The sequence below is a fragment of the Corvus moneduloides genome, chromosome 6 (genome assembly GCF_009650955.1).
Source record: "Corvus moneduloides isolate bCorMon1 chromosome 6, bCorMon1.pri, whole genome shotgun sequence".
Taxonomy (NCBI): domain Eukaryota; kingdom Metazoa; phylum Chordata; class Aves; order Passeriformes; family Corvidae; genus Corvus; species Corvus moneduloides.
Window position 1 is genome coordinate 52,872,640 of NC_045481.1, and position 14,467 is coordinate 52,887,106.

Consider the following 14,467-nt stretch of genomic DNA (forward strand, 5'->3'; position numbering starts at 1 on the left):
AAGGCCATGGCAACACAAACACTTGTTTTGCCAGAACACATTTATACTGGATGGGTGGATAGTTCAGATGGCCATGAACACTTAATAAAGATCATTTTTCTGGTAATTCCCCAAGGCACTTCCTTCAAAAAAACTATTATAGAGAGACAGGCATTTCAGTGGAAACTGCCAGACTTAAAACAAATATGATTATCTTCTTTTCATAATTTTTCCTGTCACCTTAGCAATCTAGGGAGGGCAATTTCTAGTCTAAATAAATTGGATTGTATTATGCCTTTTCAAATCTTCAGTCTTTACTAAGTTTTATTTTTGCATCCAAAATCCTAATAACAGCCTGTAACACATTTACATTCCTGCATTCTTGCCTCTATTTTGTTGGGTACACAGTATTCCTTTTCTTTTTTTTTTTTTTTCCCTCCTCTCTCTCCCTTTGGTAATATGACCATTCTGCATTTTTCCAGATTTGGAAAAACAGGAATGTTTTCAGCCTTCAAGTTAGTATTCAAACAACAAGAAAAAAAAAGGCACCTCTGGCCTTCAGGCACGAATTTAGAACATTAAACTACATGCAGAAAGAAGCAATATGAAATCTAGGATAAGGAAGTCAAAACTGTCTAAGAAATTTCACAGATTGAGAGAATTTAAGGGCAGGATGAAACAACAGCTCTCTGAGTTTGACTCCTGTTTGGGAAGGCAATTACATTTTGCCCATTTATTACTATGCTGAGATCCACAGCGCTGTTCAGCTGAAGCATTGCTTCCAGAAAAGTACACTGCTTTGAAGTGAGAACATCAAGAGGTAGAAAATCAGCACTTTCCTTGACACCTATTAATCACACATACTGTTAAATAGCACACAAGCTTCTCATTTGAATTTGCTGCTTTCCCCCTACTGCCCTCAGTTCTTATTTTCCCCTCTTTCCACAATATTAGAGAGTCCTTATGTTGTGATAACTTCACACAAAGGAATTATTTGTGGAGCAATCTACTCACCCTTGGTGCATGGATCTGTTCAAACTGCACCAATGTGTGCCCCCCAAACTGCTGCACTGGATTTCATGTCACTTGTAGCACTTTACTGCCCTTCATTTGGATAACCAAGAAATACAGTGTGTATTTTCCTGAAACATCCTAAATCACTTGTTACAAGTAGATACCACATTGCCTGGAGTTATCTAGAACCCTGCTCTGAAAGCTCCAGGTAGAGGCTCTCCTGTCCAGTCCACTTGCTCCGGTCTCCCTTCCTGCAGCTAATTAAGACTTCCTGTCTCATGTTTCCAGTTTTTTGAAGTTTTGCTCTCCTGAAGAAACATTTGGAGTAAAACATTCATCAAACTTCCTTGTCTAATTGCTTGGTCAAACTAAGATTTGAAACAAAGGACTCCCTTTCACTCCTAATCTCAGATAGAAAGGCTTTTCTAGCAGATGTGGATACACATTCATGCACAGGTATTAAAAAAATACCTGAACATTAAAAACAGGGCAAAAAAATTCCATTACATAGATAACATTCCCTCAAATATCACAACTATGATTATAATTTTTTGACCAAGGTAACCTTTTATCAGCTCCTGAATTATGAAAATAAAAGAAACAACACTTCTTTAGCTCCTGATCCTGCAAGGATTGAAGACTGAAAAACCTGTCTGTGAATGGTGTGGGAAGCTGACAGACTGGGGCTCACCACCTCAGACAGTATCTCAGGGCAGGTCTGAGAGAGGAGGCTCTGCTGCCCTGTTCTGTCCTTTCCTGTTGCCCAGCACAGGTCCTTGTCATTGCCCCTGCTCCACAGCTCCTGCCACACATCTGGAAACAACACACTTTTCCTTCAATCTGTCACAGTATTTAAGTCTGCTTAGAGGACAGAAGCATCTGCCACAGGGAGGGAAACAAACAGCAAGTTGCTCTGTCCAGTTCAAAACAGATCCAAAAACCCAGTTCTTCTAAAAGATCCTCCGAGTGAAATGTCAGAGTTGGGCTTTGACATATTGGGAGTCAGAGAAACAAGCAGTGAAAAGGCTGGCAGAACAAACATGGGCATGCAACAGGGAAATATTGCCTTGGCATTGGGGATGTGAAAAGTCATTCTGCAGAGAAGGCCAGATTCCATGTTTAATGACTGCTTGTCTGAATTTAGGACTATGCGATGCACTTAAACCAGTAAAGCTGCACACTGGTATCAGTGGGTACAGGCATTAAGATCTAGAGGATAATCCTATCCTTTTGTACTGCTGTACCTCACTCAGGCTTACAACCACCATCATTTATCAGTTGAGGAAACATTCCCATCTTGACTTTCACTGTAAATTCTGCACTTTGATTTTCTCCTTTACAGTTTTCCTTTTGTTGCTATTCATTCCCTTTCCTTTGGAGTTTTACTCCCTCTAATAACTCCTCTTTCTTCTCATGCTTAATTCTAATTGCCTCCAATCAAAGTTTTGTTAAGCATTCCAAGTCATGCCATTAGATTTTAGGGTTAACTGTTCAAAGACAACTAATGTCATTCAGAATGTTATTTCAAGTTGCCTATTTGTGGAGTCCTGAAGAAAATGCTGCAAAAGTTTACAATGAGTTCATGTGTAGAATATTGCAATGGATTTTCTTCTCTCCAGGGAAGGTGATGGGTGTAACCAGTGTAGCATAAGCTATTCCACAATAGTTGCTCTTAAATAACTAGTTGCAGCTTTTAGAAAAGCTCAGAAACACTTTATGCCATGAGAGCTGTATCAGTCGACTTCCTTGTGCAGACAGAATCTTCGTAAACAGGGCAGCTTGGCACAGGACCTGCTTTAATGTAAACTTTAAGTCTGCAGAAACTGGATATATCATGGGTTTGTGCACTACATCAACTGGGGAAAATGGAAACTCCACAGACTCAGACAGGTCTTTTCTGGTCTCTTTTCTATGAACCACAATGTTGGCTCTCCTCTGTCCCTAATTGTTATATTACGAACTTTCTGGCCTCCAGCTCTTTGTTCTAATGATTAAACAAGACTAACATTTTTTTGAGGTCATAGTGATAATATGATAGTCCCTTTGAAGGGATTCAGTAAATACAATACAGCAGTAGTGCACTGTGGTATTGTCAGAACCTTAATTTTGACTTTTGGCAATATTATCACTGAAGAAATTCTGGTTTTAAAAACTTAAAATGTATAGCAGGCAGAAGAACCACCAATAATAATCAAAACAGGTTTATAAAGCACAAGACTCAGTTTCCTTCCCTGAGCACACTGGGCAACCTCTAAAAGGAGTCCAGCTGTTAAGAGATTCTTAGAATCATGCCCCTCCTGCCTAAGATGGCCATCCAGAAGTAGCTTCCAAAAGAACTACAATAACTCTGACTCACTCGGAGATTCCTGGTAAGCAACTGATTTTCAGTAGTTACTGCTGGCCATGTGGGATTGACTCCAGCATTCCTAGGCACCTATGTGGAGATCAAAATAAACCAGCTTTTTTGACAGCATTTGCTTCTTCTTACGAACTATAGAGAATCTTAAAACACCAGCTTAAATTTAGCCACTATCTTTCAAACTTCCAAAGCTAGGTCAGATCAGCTCCCATGTCCAAAGCCTGCCCTACCTTTGAATTATACATATTTTAGATTGCTAAATGGACATTAGGATTTAAATTAATCACTGAATGATGTCTAGCCAATCTATGTGATTAGACCGGACTTGGACAGGAAGAAAAAAGAAAAAAGAAGAAAAAAAGGAGAATGATTATGGGACACTGATTTCTGTCATGGACCCAGGAAGAGGTGGTTTGTCTCAGAAACATCAGTGGCTGTTCCTCGTGTGACACTTTCTGTCCTCTGTCCTACATCTGCCAAACCAGCAGAAGCTGACAGGTTGGCTCAGTCTCTGCTTTGACCACAGTTTTTTCTCCATAGGGCAGCAAAATTCTCTTTTGCCTTTTTGTTGAGTAGTTGATCTGCACTCACATTTGCAGGTTACATTAGGAGAATAAAGCCAGCCCAATTATTTAAACAATAACTATAAAAATCATGTTTCTTTGTCACTAGAAGTTATCCACAGATGCAGAAAATGACAACATTAATATGTAATGGAGGAAAGGACAGTGGATGACAAATGTTGAGCAATTAAATCTGAGCTCAGCACAAGAAATTATGAGGAAAAAAAATCAGTGTAAATTGTGTGCGTGTCTTGTGTGCACGCTGGCACACTTATTGCTGGGGGGAGAAGATAACAGCCAGTGAAGCTTGCTGCACGATTTTAAGGGAAAAAAGTATGAAACATGCAATGTGGCCTCTTCCCAGCTTTCTGACCAACTCCAGAGCACTGCATCAGGTTTGATATGCCAGCCTGTCAGAAGGACAGCTCACAGAAGGAAGGTCATGCTACAGAGAAAAACTGATTAAATGTATGCCCAGAAGCAGCAGGCAAGGGAGCAGCACAGCTATTGGAGGGATCTAAATGTCAAGCAGAAATCAAAACATGTAACTGGAAATTATGATATATGAAAGTGGCTGAGGATAAAGACAAGAAAACCTTTTGTCTAGACTTGGGAGTCTCTAGTGAAGTAATAGAAATTTCCACATACAATTTAACGATTCTGGCACCCATAGCTGTACATTTTGTAAGAATCAAGAGCTATCAGGGATTAATATGGAACACTATGAGCTGTTTTCCCTCTGACTGTTAATACCTAGATGTTGCTCTTGCACACACAAGTCAAAAAACCATGAAATTGTGAATTTTAAACACTAGATGGCTCCATTGACTTTTTAAATGCATCATTTCCCAAGCTTGCACAGAGTTTTGAGAATACCATTCAGAGTTGTGTTCCACTGAGAGTCATAGATACTACTCCTACTAAAAAAAAAAAAGAATTAAAAAAAATTGTCTTCAGCCTGTGACCAACATGGAACTGATAGCCAGTGCAAGAGGCAAAAAGCCTTTCAGTTTCTCCACTGTGTTATAATGAATTTTCACAGTTAATTGTGTCCACAGGATGCCTGTGTGGTGCCTAAGGATGGAAAATGAAGGCTATGGATTCTGGCCCCTGGCATGGAGAAAATTGGCAAAAGTGGTTTTAAGCTGTTGATATGCTCTTCCAACCTTCTGCACCCATCTGTGTCACACTGGCACAAGAAAAAGTCATGGAAGCACCCATTCCTTCCTACTGCACTGCAAAATGCTGAAAAGTTACCTTGAGGGATTATCCCTGAACAGATTCAGCACATTATAAACTGTTAAAGCACATCTGGAAAAGCAAAGAGACAGAATATATGTGAAGTTTACTCTTGCTCTTTTAGCAAATATCCAGTTTCAGTACAGATTACTAAATGAATGTTTCCATACAGCAAATTTACCTTTCCCCATTGTTTTGGGGTAGCACATATAAGTCTAAAATTTTTACTTCATTCTTATGAGTTTTGAAGAAAAACTACATTGATCTGAAAAAACAAAGTTGAAGAAACACCAATGTGATGGTTTATTTTTTATTCATCTACTCATTTAAGTTCTAGACTCCTCTGGTATTTCTGTTTTGTAAACAAAAGGTTGCTGTAGCTCAAAAATTAAATATTAGGGAAGGCAGGCACTGAGTTCAACACCTCTTCTTTTCTTCCGCTTTAGCTCTGAGAAGACTGGCTGTGTCCCTACTATCAGCTTATTGTATAGGAGATGACAGGAATAAGCCACTCAAACACTGACTAATCTAGCAGGTCACCTTCCTTTTCACACCTTCTGCCATCTGCTCCAGCCTTTATTGACTACCTGAGTCTCAAAGGGATTTGTTCATGTTGGAGCTGCTCCCTCTGGAAATCCTTTCTTTTCCACTACATGATCCAGCAATGAGTTTATTACATACAGAGACCCTCCCCACAGATCCTGGGCTTTAGGAACACATGAAAAAGGAAAGGGTTATGAAGGTATATGGTCAAAAATGACTCAGTAGAGAACCAGAGCAAAGCCCTGAGCAGAGCACTCCTTTACACCAATCCTTCAAGGTGTCCATGGAATTCAAGGCCTTTCCATGGAGAAAAAAGGCTAAGGAAAAGGCAGAAAAACCCCAAATCAACATAAAACCAAACCACCAACAAAAACCCAAACAAACCACTCACCCCCAACTTATCAGGGTCACTAAATCTAACAGGAAAGGCGTGGAAAGTTGCAGGATCAGAAATCAGTATAGAGAGAATTGAGTAAGGCATCAAGAACAGAAGCCCTGACAGCATCTACTGCTCCATAAAAGTATCCCAAGTGTTCATCACCTGATGATGCTCTGCCTGCATATGAGGGGACAAGCAAACAGAACAGGCCCCACCATCTCTGCGATCTTCCCTAATATCTGCTAAAGACAGAGTTCTGAGCTATGAGGCTCTTTTTTCTTGCCCTGTTGGCACTTAAGTGACTTGGAAATCTGCCTCTGGACACAGGCATCAGAATCAGTTCCTTCAATTGTGGCAGCAGCCTAACCATAGAGCTCGAGGTACACAGAACTTTGTAATTTCCCTTTGTCCACGGAGGATTAACTTTGCTCCGTGCAATAACTGGGAATTAGTAAAGTCTTTCCTAGACCCAGAAAAGGGCACAACTATGACTTAGATATGTGTGCTATTTATTTCAATGGAAGGGAATGTCCTGCAGGTCAAGGAAGAGGTGGGACTTTGACGAAACCCGAGTGGAAAGAGCCACTGCAGCGAACAGGTCACTGTAGAGCCAGAGAGAGAGATGCCCCAACACCGCCAGCAACGCTTTTCCCTCCGTTAATGTATAGGCTGCGCCGGCACGAACAGGGAAGGCTCCGACAGGGGCGGGAGGTTACGTAAGGGGATATCTGCATTCCTTGCGTAACTCGGCTCTTTACATAACCCCGGCCCCGGCCCCGGAGCGGGGAGGGCGGCACCGGCGGCACCGGCGGCACCGGCGGAGCGCAGGGCGCACCCGGCACTGCCCGCCCCGCCAGAAAGGAAAGGCGCTGTTCCTGCCTAAAGGAAAAGAAATAAAAAAGATGGGAGATGTCACAGACTGCAGATTCCCATAGCTGATGGGTTAGGTGGGCTTTATGGAAAGAAGACAGGAGTTTTTAAAGTAGTTTTTCATAGAGAATCATGGAACTATCAAGTTTGGAAGAGACCTTCAGGATGATCCAGTCCCCCACCAAGCCCCTGTAACCCCCAAGTGACCAACTCACATCACCCAGATCCAGATGCACCTTGAACACCTCCAGGATGGGGACTCCGCCACATCCCTGGGCAGCCCATTCCAACATTTGGCCATCCTGACAGTGAAAACATAAATACAAGACAGGCCGGGCCATAGCGATTTTACACAGGCAGATTGGATAAAAATAATAAAACAATTCCCACTCCCAGTGAAAATTTAAGTTTCTACAGGAGAATAAGAAAATTCTCTGTTGGATTGCTTGCAAACTGCCTGCTTAGCGCCACACAAGGATCACACAGAAGGTTTATTTGGGCTGTAAATGGTCACTAGGAATCCCCATGTACAAATGAACTCCCGGGTAGGAGGTTGCAGTTTCACTGACACTTGTGAAAGGAGAGACTTAGAAAATACACTTGTAAAACAAAGAGAAAATGGGGGATAATCTGGGGACAGGGAAGGCTGCAGTGCAGCAACACCTAGCCCAGGGTTTATTTAAGGTTACGTGACCTTTGTGTAAAGTCACGTCTAAACCACATCTTGCACTTCCCACGTCCTGGGCAGTTATGTGCTCCATCTGCATCCCACAGATACCTGTTACTTGGGAAGGAAACTTCCAATGTGAGGGCCAAAGAACCCAGATGCAAAGCCCTATCACAAATGATTACAGAAACTTAATGGCCAGTAATAATACAAATGCAGAACTGAGTAGCACTTAACAGAACTATTTGCATTTCCCTACAAACTTAATATGTAAACTAATTCTAAACATAAAGGTTAAATTTCAGTACTGATTTTTGCAGAAATCACCAAATTCAGAATATTTTCATTTTAGGGGTCTCCAAAAGAGACCACAAAGTTCTCCTCTGTGAGCTGTAATTATACTGTTTTATTATTTATCATGCACTGGCAGTGTCTAATTTATTAGACTGTTGCTTGCTGAATATTTTATTTTATGTGCATTCCGAGCAAATAAAATTCCTCATAAAACAAAGTTGAGTAAAAGAGAATTGTACATCAGAGTTGTGGTTAAAAACTATTTCTACTACATTGCACATAACAGATTTGATATGTAACTTTCAGAAAATTCTGTTTTATAAATCAGATTTAAGGTCATTCAGCTACACATACAGGTTTGTATGATGCATTCAGATCTCTCCTTCTTTGAACAGTTCCAGAATTTCAGATAAATTATGTATAAAGTCAGAGAAAGGCAGTCTTCCATCTGGGGTAGCTACTTGCAAAGTCCAAGCTAAGTAGGTTTGAGACAAACTGGTTTTAAACCAGCATTTTACATGGCTGTTGTGACGAAGGCAGTTAGCAGATGCCAGCAAAGAATTCGCCAGCTGGCTGGAAAGAAATTTTTCCAAATATCCACACGATGACTTACAATTCCAAACACACCAAAGAGTCCCATCTTGCTTGTAAACCTTTCTTGTGCAACAAAATATTACAGTATATTCTATTTATAAACTCATGGAAAACGTTTATGTTGTTTCAGACTCCAATTATTAGGACTGTACAGGTAGTTTCCCAGTTTATTTTTAAAGCAGTGGCTGAACAGTCACATCCTTTTGCAATTTCTATGGTTCTCACTTCCATTTCTGGTTTTAAACAAACCGGTTTATACTTGCATACTCTATGTATTTTATAATAACATACTACAGGACAATTATACTCACAGGTATCCTCTCAGAAAGGAGAATGTCACTTGGCTGAAAACTCCCAAGGAACTGGATTCCATACCTAGAACTCTCAGTTCTAATGTCAGTACAAATCATTCAAAAACATTTTGCATTTTATACAAGCCTAGTAGCATCTTATATGTACATATTCCAACTACTCAATATGAAGTTTACAAAAAACTGGGTCTAATCAAAGTTTCTCCTCCTAGTTCTCATCTCACATCCCACTTTCTCAAATGGCCTTGAACAATCTCCAAAACACAGGAAATTTGTTGCTTTTATTTAAAGTAGGAGCCAAACGTCTAGATTTACAAATTCCTCTTTAATTCAATACTGAGAAAGACCAAATCATCTGTACCAAGAGTTCTCAACTGCTCTAATTCAATTACTGAACTGAATACTCATATGCCCAATTAATTTCTACAGGCTTTTTGAAAAGCAGTGGATAAGAAATATGATGCTTTTTGATTTGTTGACTTTATAAAACTGACAGATATGGTTTGCTCTGTATCATTTCAATCATTCAGTGGAGCAATTTTCTCCATTTCTGAATTATTATAATTTGCTATATTATTTTGTTTAAAAAAAGGAATAATTCTTCCTTTATAGTATTTGATAAGTATTTGATATGCAATTCAACTGCATTTCACATTTGGCATAAACCTCCCCTCTGACTTTTGGAGATAACTTCATTTAACTTTGAGGGTTTTTTTCTGTTGGAATATCAGTAAGTAAATCCATGTGTGCCAAGCATATCATTAACTGAACTGACTGAAGATCAGAAAAGCAGGTACTAATATTGCTTGGGTGCCACTAATGGGTGCTTTATAGATTGAAATATTTCATTTGATCCATTAGTTGTTTTGTTGTTATCAATATCACAGGCAGTTGTATGAATCTATTTACAAAATGAATTCAAACTCCATTAGCTTTTAAGGCACTACTCAAATGAAAGCAGTCTCTTACAACAGCTGAAACAATTACAAGTGAATATGAGAGACCATTTTGATGAATATGCATTCCAGCAGTAATCATCTCCCAGACAAGATTTGTCTGTTCCTAAAAATAATTGTTAATAATACAGATGTATATTTAGGCATTTTTTACTGTTTTGTTCCATTCCTCTGTAAATGTTGACATTTAAAACTTTATTACATTTCCTCTTGTTAAAATAGACTGACTGCAAAAGAGAAAATACCATGTGCACTGAAATAATCATGAGTTTACTACTGTCACCAAAAGAGTAGTCTCTAAAGTAGGACCCTTAAAGCAAGTTGAAGACGTAATAGAAATACACATTTAAAAAATAATAATATAAATAAATGTGATCAATTGTAACTTGGTAAAAAAAAGTGGATAACTTTTTCTTGTATAGCAAGATTAAAAAGATGAAAATAAATGCATTTTTACACAATGCAAAATTTACCTGAGAGAACCAGGGCTTGCTACACAACAGAAGTGAACTAACACCCAGGTGGCTTCAGAAAGTACTGACATTTTACAATAGGAATCCCAACATTTAAAATAACTCTGGAGACACTTGCACTACTTTCAGTGTGTGGTGTGTAAAAGCATAATCTACCTACAAACAGGACTGGCAGACAGGCTTCCTCATGGGGCAGACAAAGTGCTGACTGGCAGTGTAGGTGCCAATGGAAGAGTACAACAACATCTGTGTTGAAAATACGGTATTTCACTGTCAGCTCAGTGTCACTGCCATTCCCCAAGGATACATGTGAATTGTTCATTATGAGAGCAGAGATGGGACAGGAAACTAGGCCCACTATTCAAATGTATGCTCTTAAATAACTGACCATAATAATTGGTTCTGCAAAATGCCAGAGGACTTGAAGTATTCTCTTGTTAATTTATTACCATTACCCTATTCTTACAAGCCACCCTGCTCTTATTACAGATCTTGCAATAATATTTTCTTAATGCTTCAATTACTACAGATGCATTTACTAAGCTATGATCTCATTTTGCTTTTGAAGTTTTCCAATTTGTTACAAAAGGAAAGCTTACTTAAATACTCATGGTTGCCTATAACAAGTGCCCCGTGTCCTACACCCTTAGGGGTTTGCACTTCAGTGCTCACAGAAGCCTTTTCTTGGCTAAGATATTTTTAAGGTCTCCTTTCTGTGTGAATTCTCTGGCTGTGCTAACACGTGAGCTCACACTGCAATGTTCTCTCTCTTCGCTCGGGGCGTACGGAGCTGCCCGTTTGTGTGTAAGAAAGCTGAGGAACACAGTTATCTTCCAGACCGTTATTTTTGCACTGCGGTTGGCACAAAGTCAGCACGAGAGGGAACTCTCGCCAGGCTCTTGCATCCCACAGAAGAGATTAAATCAAGTGCTGAGGCAAGACTCATGTGCCAAGCTGAGAAGAGAAAACCAAGAGGCCGTGGGATACTTGAATCCAGCAGGCAGGGCACAATTATGATTTGGTGTACATCAAGCTTAAACTTCAGGAAAACTGCCATGATAGCAGGCAAGCTTGAACAAGTTCAGGCAGGTGGCTGGGAAAAAGGAAGGAAGCAGCACTAACAGATTAGGAATCGAGGGGTGTAGTGAATGGCCAGCAGCAACAGGTGTGCTTTACTCACATATCAAATGGGCAGGGCAGCTGTGAGTCAGAGGTATAGACACTTACAGTATGTGGTTTTCTGGGTGGCAGATATTTTCTCAGGGTGTTGCCAGCAGCAGCTGATGAAGATATTCGCAATTACTGTGGGAAAAGCACGTACACACAGCATAAGTCTTTTTTCCAAGCTGAGAAACCATGCCTATTTTTGTAGTATTGTTTTAAATATTTTTTTATTATGGCTGGCTCATTTTTGTATGCTTTGGATTGCTACATGCCTCATACAACAGCTGTGGCCATAATTCTTAGCCTTTTTCATAAGCAAATGAGTGTGACTGTGCTGACAGTTGTCTAAGAGTCAAAATATCCGGTCTTCTTTGCGACTCGGACTTAGGATGGACAACTCCTTTATTTTCACTCCATTTCTTCACTAGCTGTGTGAAGTAAAGGAGTTTCTGAAGCCAAAATCCCCTGAGATTTATGCATGGAGCATTTCTATGCCTACCATACTGGGGGTCCACAGGACTACCTGATCCCTGATGTTTTGGGACATCTATTTTTAACTGCTTTTTACACCAACTACCTTCACTCACGTGCATTCCCAGTGCTTTCCTGCATTGTAAAGATACGTTTACATCTAAATGTCTTCAGGTTAGACTCCAAGTATTGTAACCGAAACTTACCAAAATGTCCCTAGAACTTTCAGCTTCAGGGCTGGAATCTCTCAGAATAAGGTCAAATTATTTTACACGCTAATATCCTCATTCCTGCTGAGTCACGCTGGGTTCGAGCTTCACTTATTTGCCTTGGCCTATTTAGCCGGAAAATTTCTCGGGGTTTTGTTTATTTTTTTAATACAGATGAGCACCTGGACCGTGTTGCTACACTGAAGGGCAGACGCTGTTGAAAACTCTTTTGAGAGGGACACATTGCCAGCACACTTACCGGCTGTCATTCTGCACTGGCCTCACGACTTTCTGGTCTCGAACCGAAGTTTGCTACGTTAAAGCGCTTTTCGAGGAGTTTTGAACGACGCGCTCGTGGGAGGCGGCACGGCTGAGGCGAATCAAGGCGGGCTGGGTTCCCTCCCTCCCTTTCTTCTCTCCCTCCCTCCCTGCCGCGCCGGCCGGGGGCCATGTGACAGCGCGACTTCTGCCTTCAAGCCGCCGACGGGGAAGGGGAAAGGGAAGGGGCTACACTTTCCCCGCTGCTCCGGCTGCCGCTGAGACCGCGGCCCGGCGGGGGAGGCGCTGCCCGTCCCCCGTCACAGGTGCAGCGGGCGCCCGCAGCGCCGCGACCCCGGAGCGACAGCGCCGGCCCTCACAGAGGTACGGACAGGGCGCCCCGCCCGCCGCTCGCCCCCCGCGCCGGGGCGGGGCCCGGCCGGGGCAGGACCGGCCAGCGCAGCCCCCCCGCCCCGCGGGCTGCGCCCGCCGCGGAGGCGCCCCGGCCGCGATGCAGCCGCCCCGGGGCCAGCCGGGCGGTCCGGCGGGGCCGGGGGCGCGGCGAGCGGGCTCCTCCGCCCGCGGGCCATAAAGGGCCGGGCAGGGGCGGCGCGGCACTGCGGTACCGGGCGGCCGGCGGGTGGATGCGGCAGCAGGGAGCGGCGGCAGCTGGCGGGAGCGGCTCCTCCCCCCCCGCCGCCTCCTCCGCCGGCGGCTCCCGGCAGCGTCTCTCGGGCCGGTGGCGGCCCGGCCCTGCCCCAGCATGGCTCTCCCCGGGGCGCTCGGTAAGTGCCGCGCCGGGCTGGCCCGGGGCGCTGGCGGTGACCTTGGGCCGGAGCCGTGCGGGGCTCCTGCGGCGGCAGTGCCCGCGGGCCCGGCCCCAGCTGCTCGCGGCGCTGGGATGCGGCGCTACCGGCTGGGCATCTGCGGGGCTCGGAGGCGGCTCTGGTTTTCATGGCATGTGCTCGCTATAGATTCAAGACCATTAAATGCCTGATCGGTAATTGCTTCCTAAGTAATCATTCCTTTTTTTTTTTTTTTTTTTAAAGGCAGCATGTTTCAAGAGATACAGCTTTCTTTTCTTCTGCAAAGGTGCAGACCTAAAGAGCAACCAAAGCAGCCTTTGAGATCGATATATTTAGGAAGAGAGTAGTTACTGGGTAGCATTCATATCCTTCCCCATCCCATCAAAATGTCTAGTTGTTGCTCACCTTGGGCAAAGGGCAGCACTTCAATAGAAGGATACTGGATACAAGAGTCTCTTCCAGTTCAGGATGGCACAGCTTGCTCGAGTGTTGCATGAGGTGCCTCATGACTGTTTTAGGTTTATTAGGCTCATTCAGTGCCATGAGCTAGCTGTGATGTGGGTGAACCTACATTTCAAAGTGTTCTGTGCCTTATTGTCTCATGCTTGAGTGGAGAACGTGAGCTTGGGTTCTGTAAGAAAGAAAAAAACTTTGGTGTCAGTATAGGATTATACTTACATCTATACTTTCTGTCTCTTTACTATCTTACTGTAAGGATATAAAATACGGCATGGTTTCTCATGCTGTGTGTTCCTTATTGCATTTCTGTTTCTGATCACAATTCTCTGGGAAAAAGTTTATTTAAACTAGGAAAATGCTCAGCCAATGATAAAGATACAACCAATTGATATTTTTTTCATGCTAGTGCTGAGAATATTTTAATTGCTGATTTAGCAGCAGAAAAACCATTATTGTTTCACATTGTAGTAGTATTGTTAGCACTCCTACTGTACTTGAGTAAGGATAAAGGGAGGTTTTTGCCTGGTTGAAGTGGCCCAAAAGGCCCTTGCTTGCAGCTGTACGTGTGGCAGGCACTGCTGCTGACAGCTGTGTTCTTCGAGGTCAGGAGACAGACTTCTATGATTTACTTGGGGGTTGAAATTGAGAAACCAAACCTAAGTTTGGATGCTAAGGCATGGTGGTGCATTGTCACTGAATTACTCAGCTAAACATCTATGTATTTTTAAACTTCTTATGTAGTTATACTTGATTTTATGAAGAATTAATACTAATTGCAAAACAGATACTTTCTTGGCAGAAAACAGCACAGTCAAATCCACAGCTCTTTAAAACCAGCGAGTTTTTCTACTGGGATGTG

General features: G+C 42.4%; 2 protein-coding genes across 5 annotated transcripts in view; one reads left to right on the forward strand and one right to left on the reverse strand.

The window, feature by feature from the left end:
* LOC116445589 (serine/arginine repetitive matrix protein 3-like) overlaps positions 1-12,503 on the reverse strand; it is a 41,349-nt gene extending 28,846 nt beyond the window's left edge. Inside the window, exons 1-2 of the mRNA XM_032112349.1 lie at positions 12,345-12,503; positions 11,469-11,543 (exon numbers count right to left, since the gene is read on the reverse strand). The gene's annotated coding sequence lies outside the window, so the exon portion shown is untranslated. The remainder of the gene's footprint in view (positions 1-11,468; positions 11,544-12,344) is intronic.
* Positions 12,504-12,623: 120 nt separating this feature from the next.
* Positions 12,624-14,467, forward strand: part of AMPD3 (adenosine monophosphate deaminase 3) — a 33,418-nt gene continuing 31,574 nt past the window's right edge. Inside the window, exon 1 of one of the 4 annotated variants that reach the window (XM_032112347.1) lies at positions 12,624-12,727. Coding sequence is in view for 3 of the 4 variants with exons in the window: in XM_032112348.1 (XP_031968239.1) it covers positions 13,298-13,343 (46 nt within the window). In the remaining variant the exon portion in view is untranslated. Of the gene's footprint in view, positions 12,728-12,977; positions 13,129-13,257; positions 13,344-14,467 lie in introns of those variants that run through there. The other 3 variants (XM_032112346.1, XM_032112348.1, XM_032112345.1) reach the window with 3 other exon arrangements.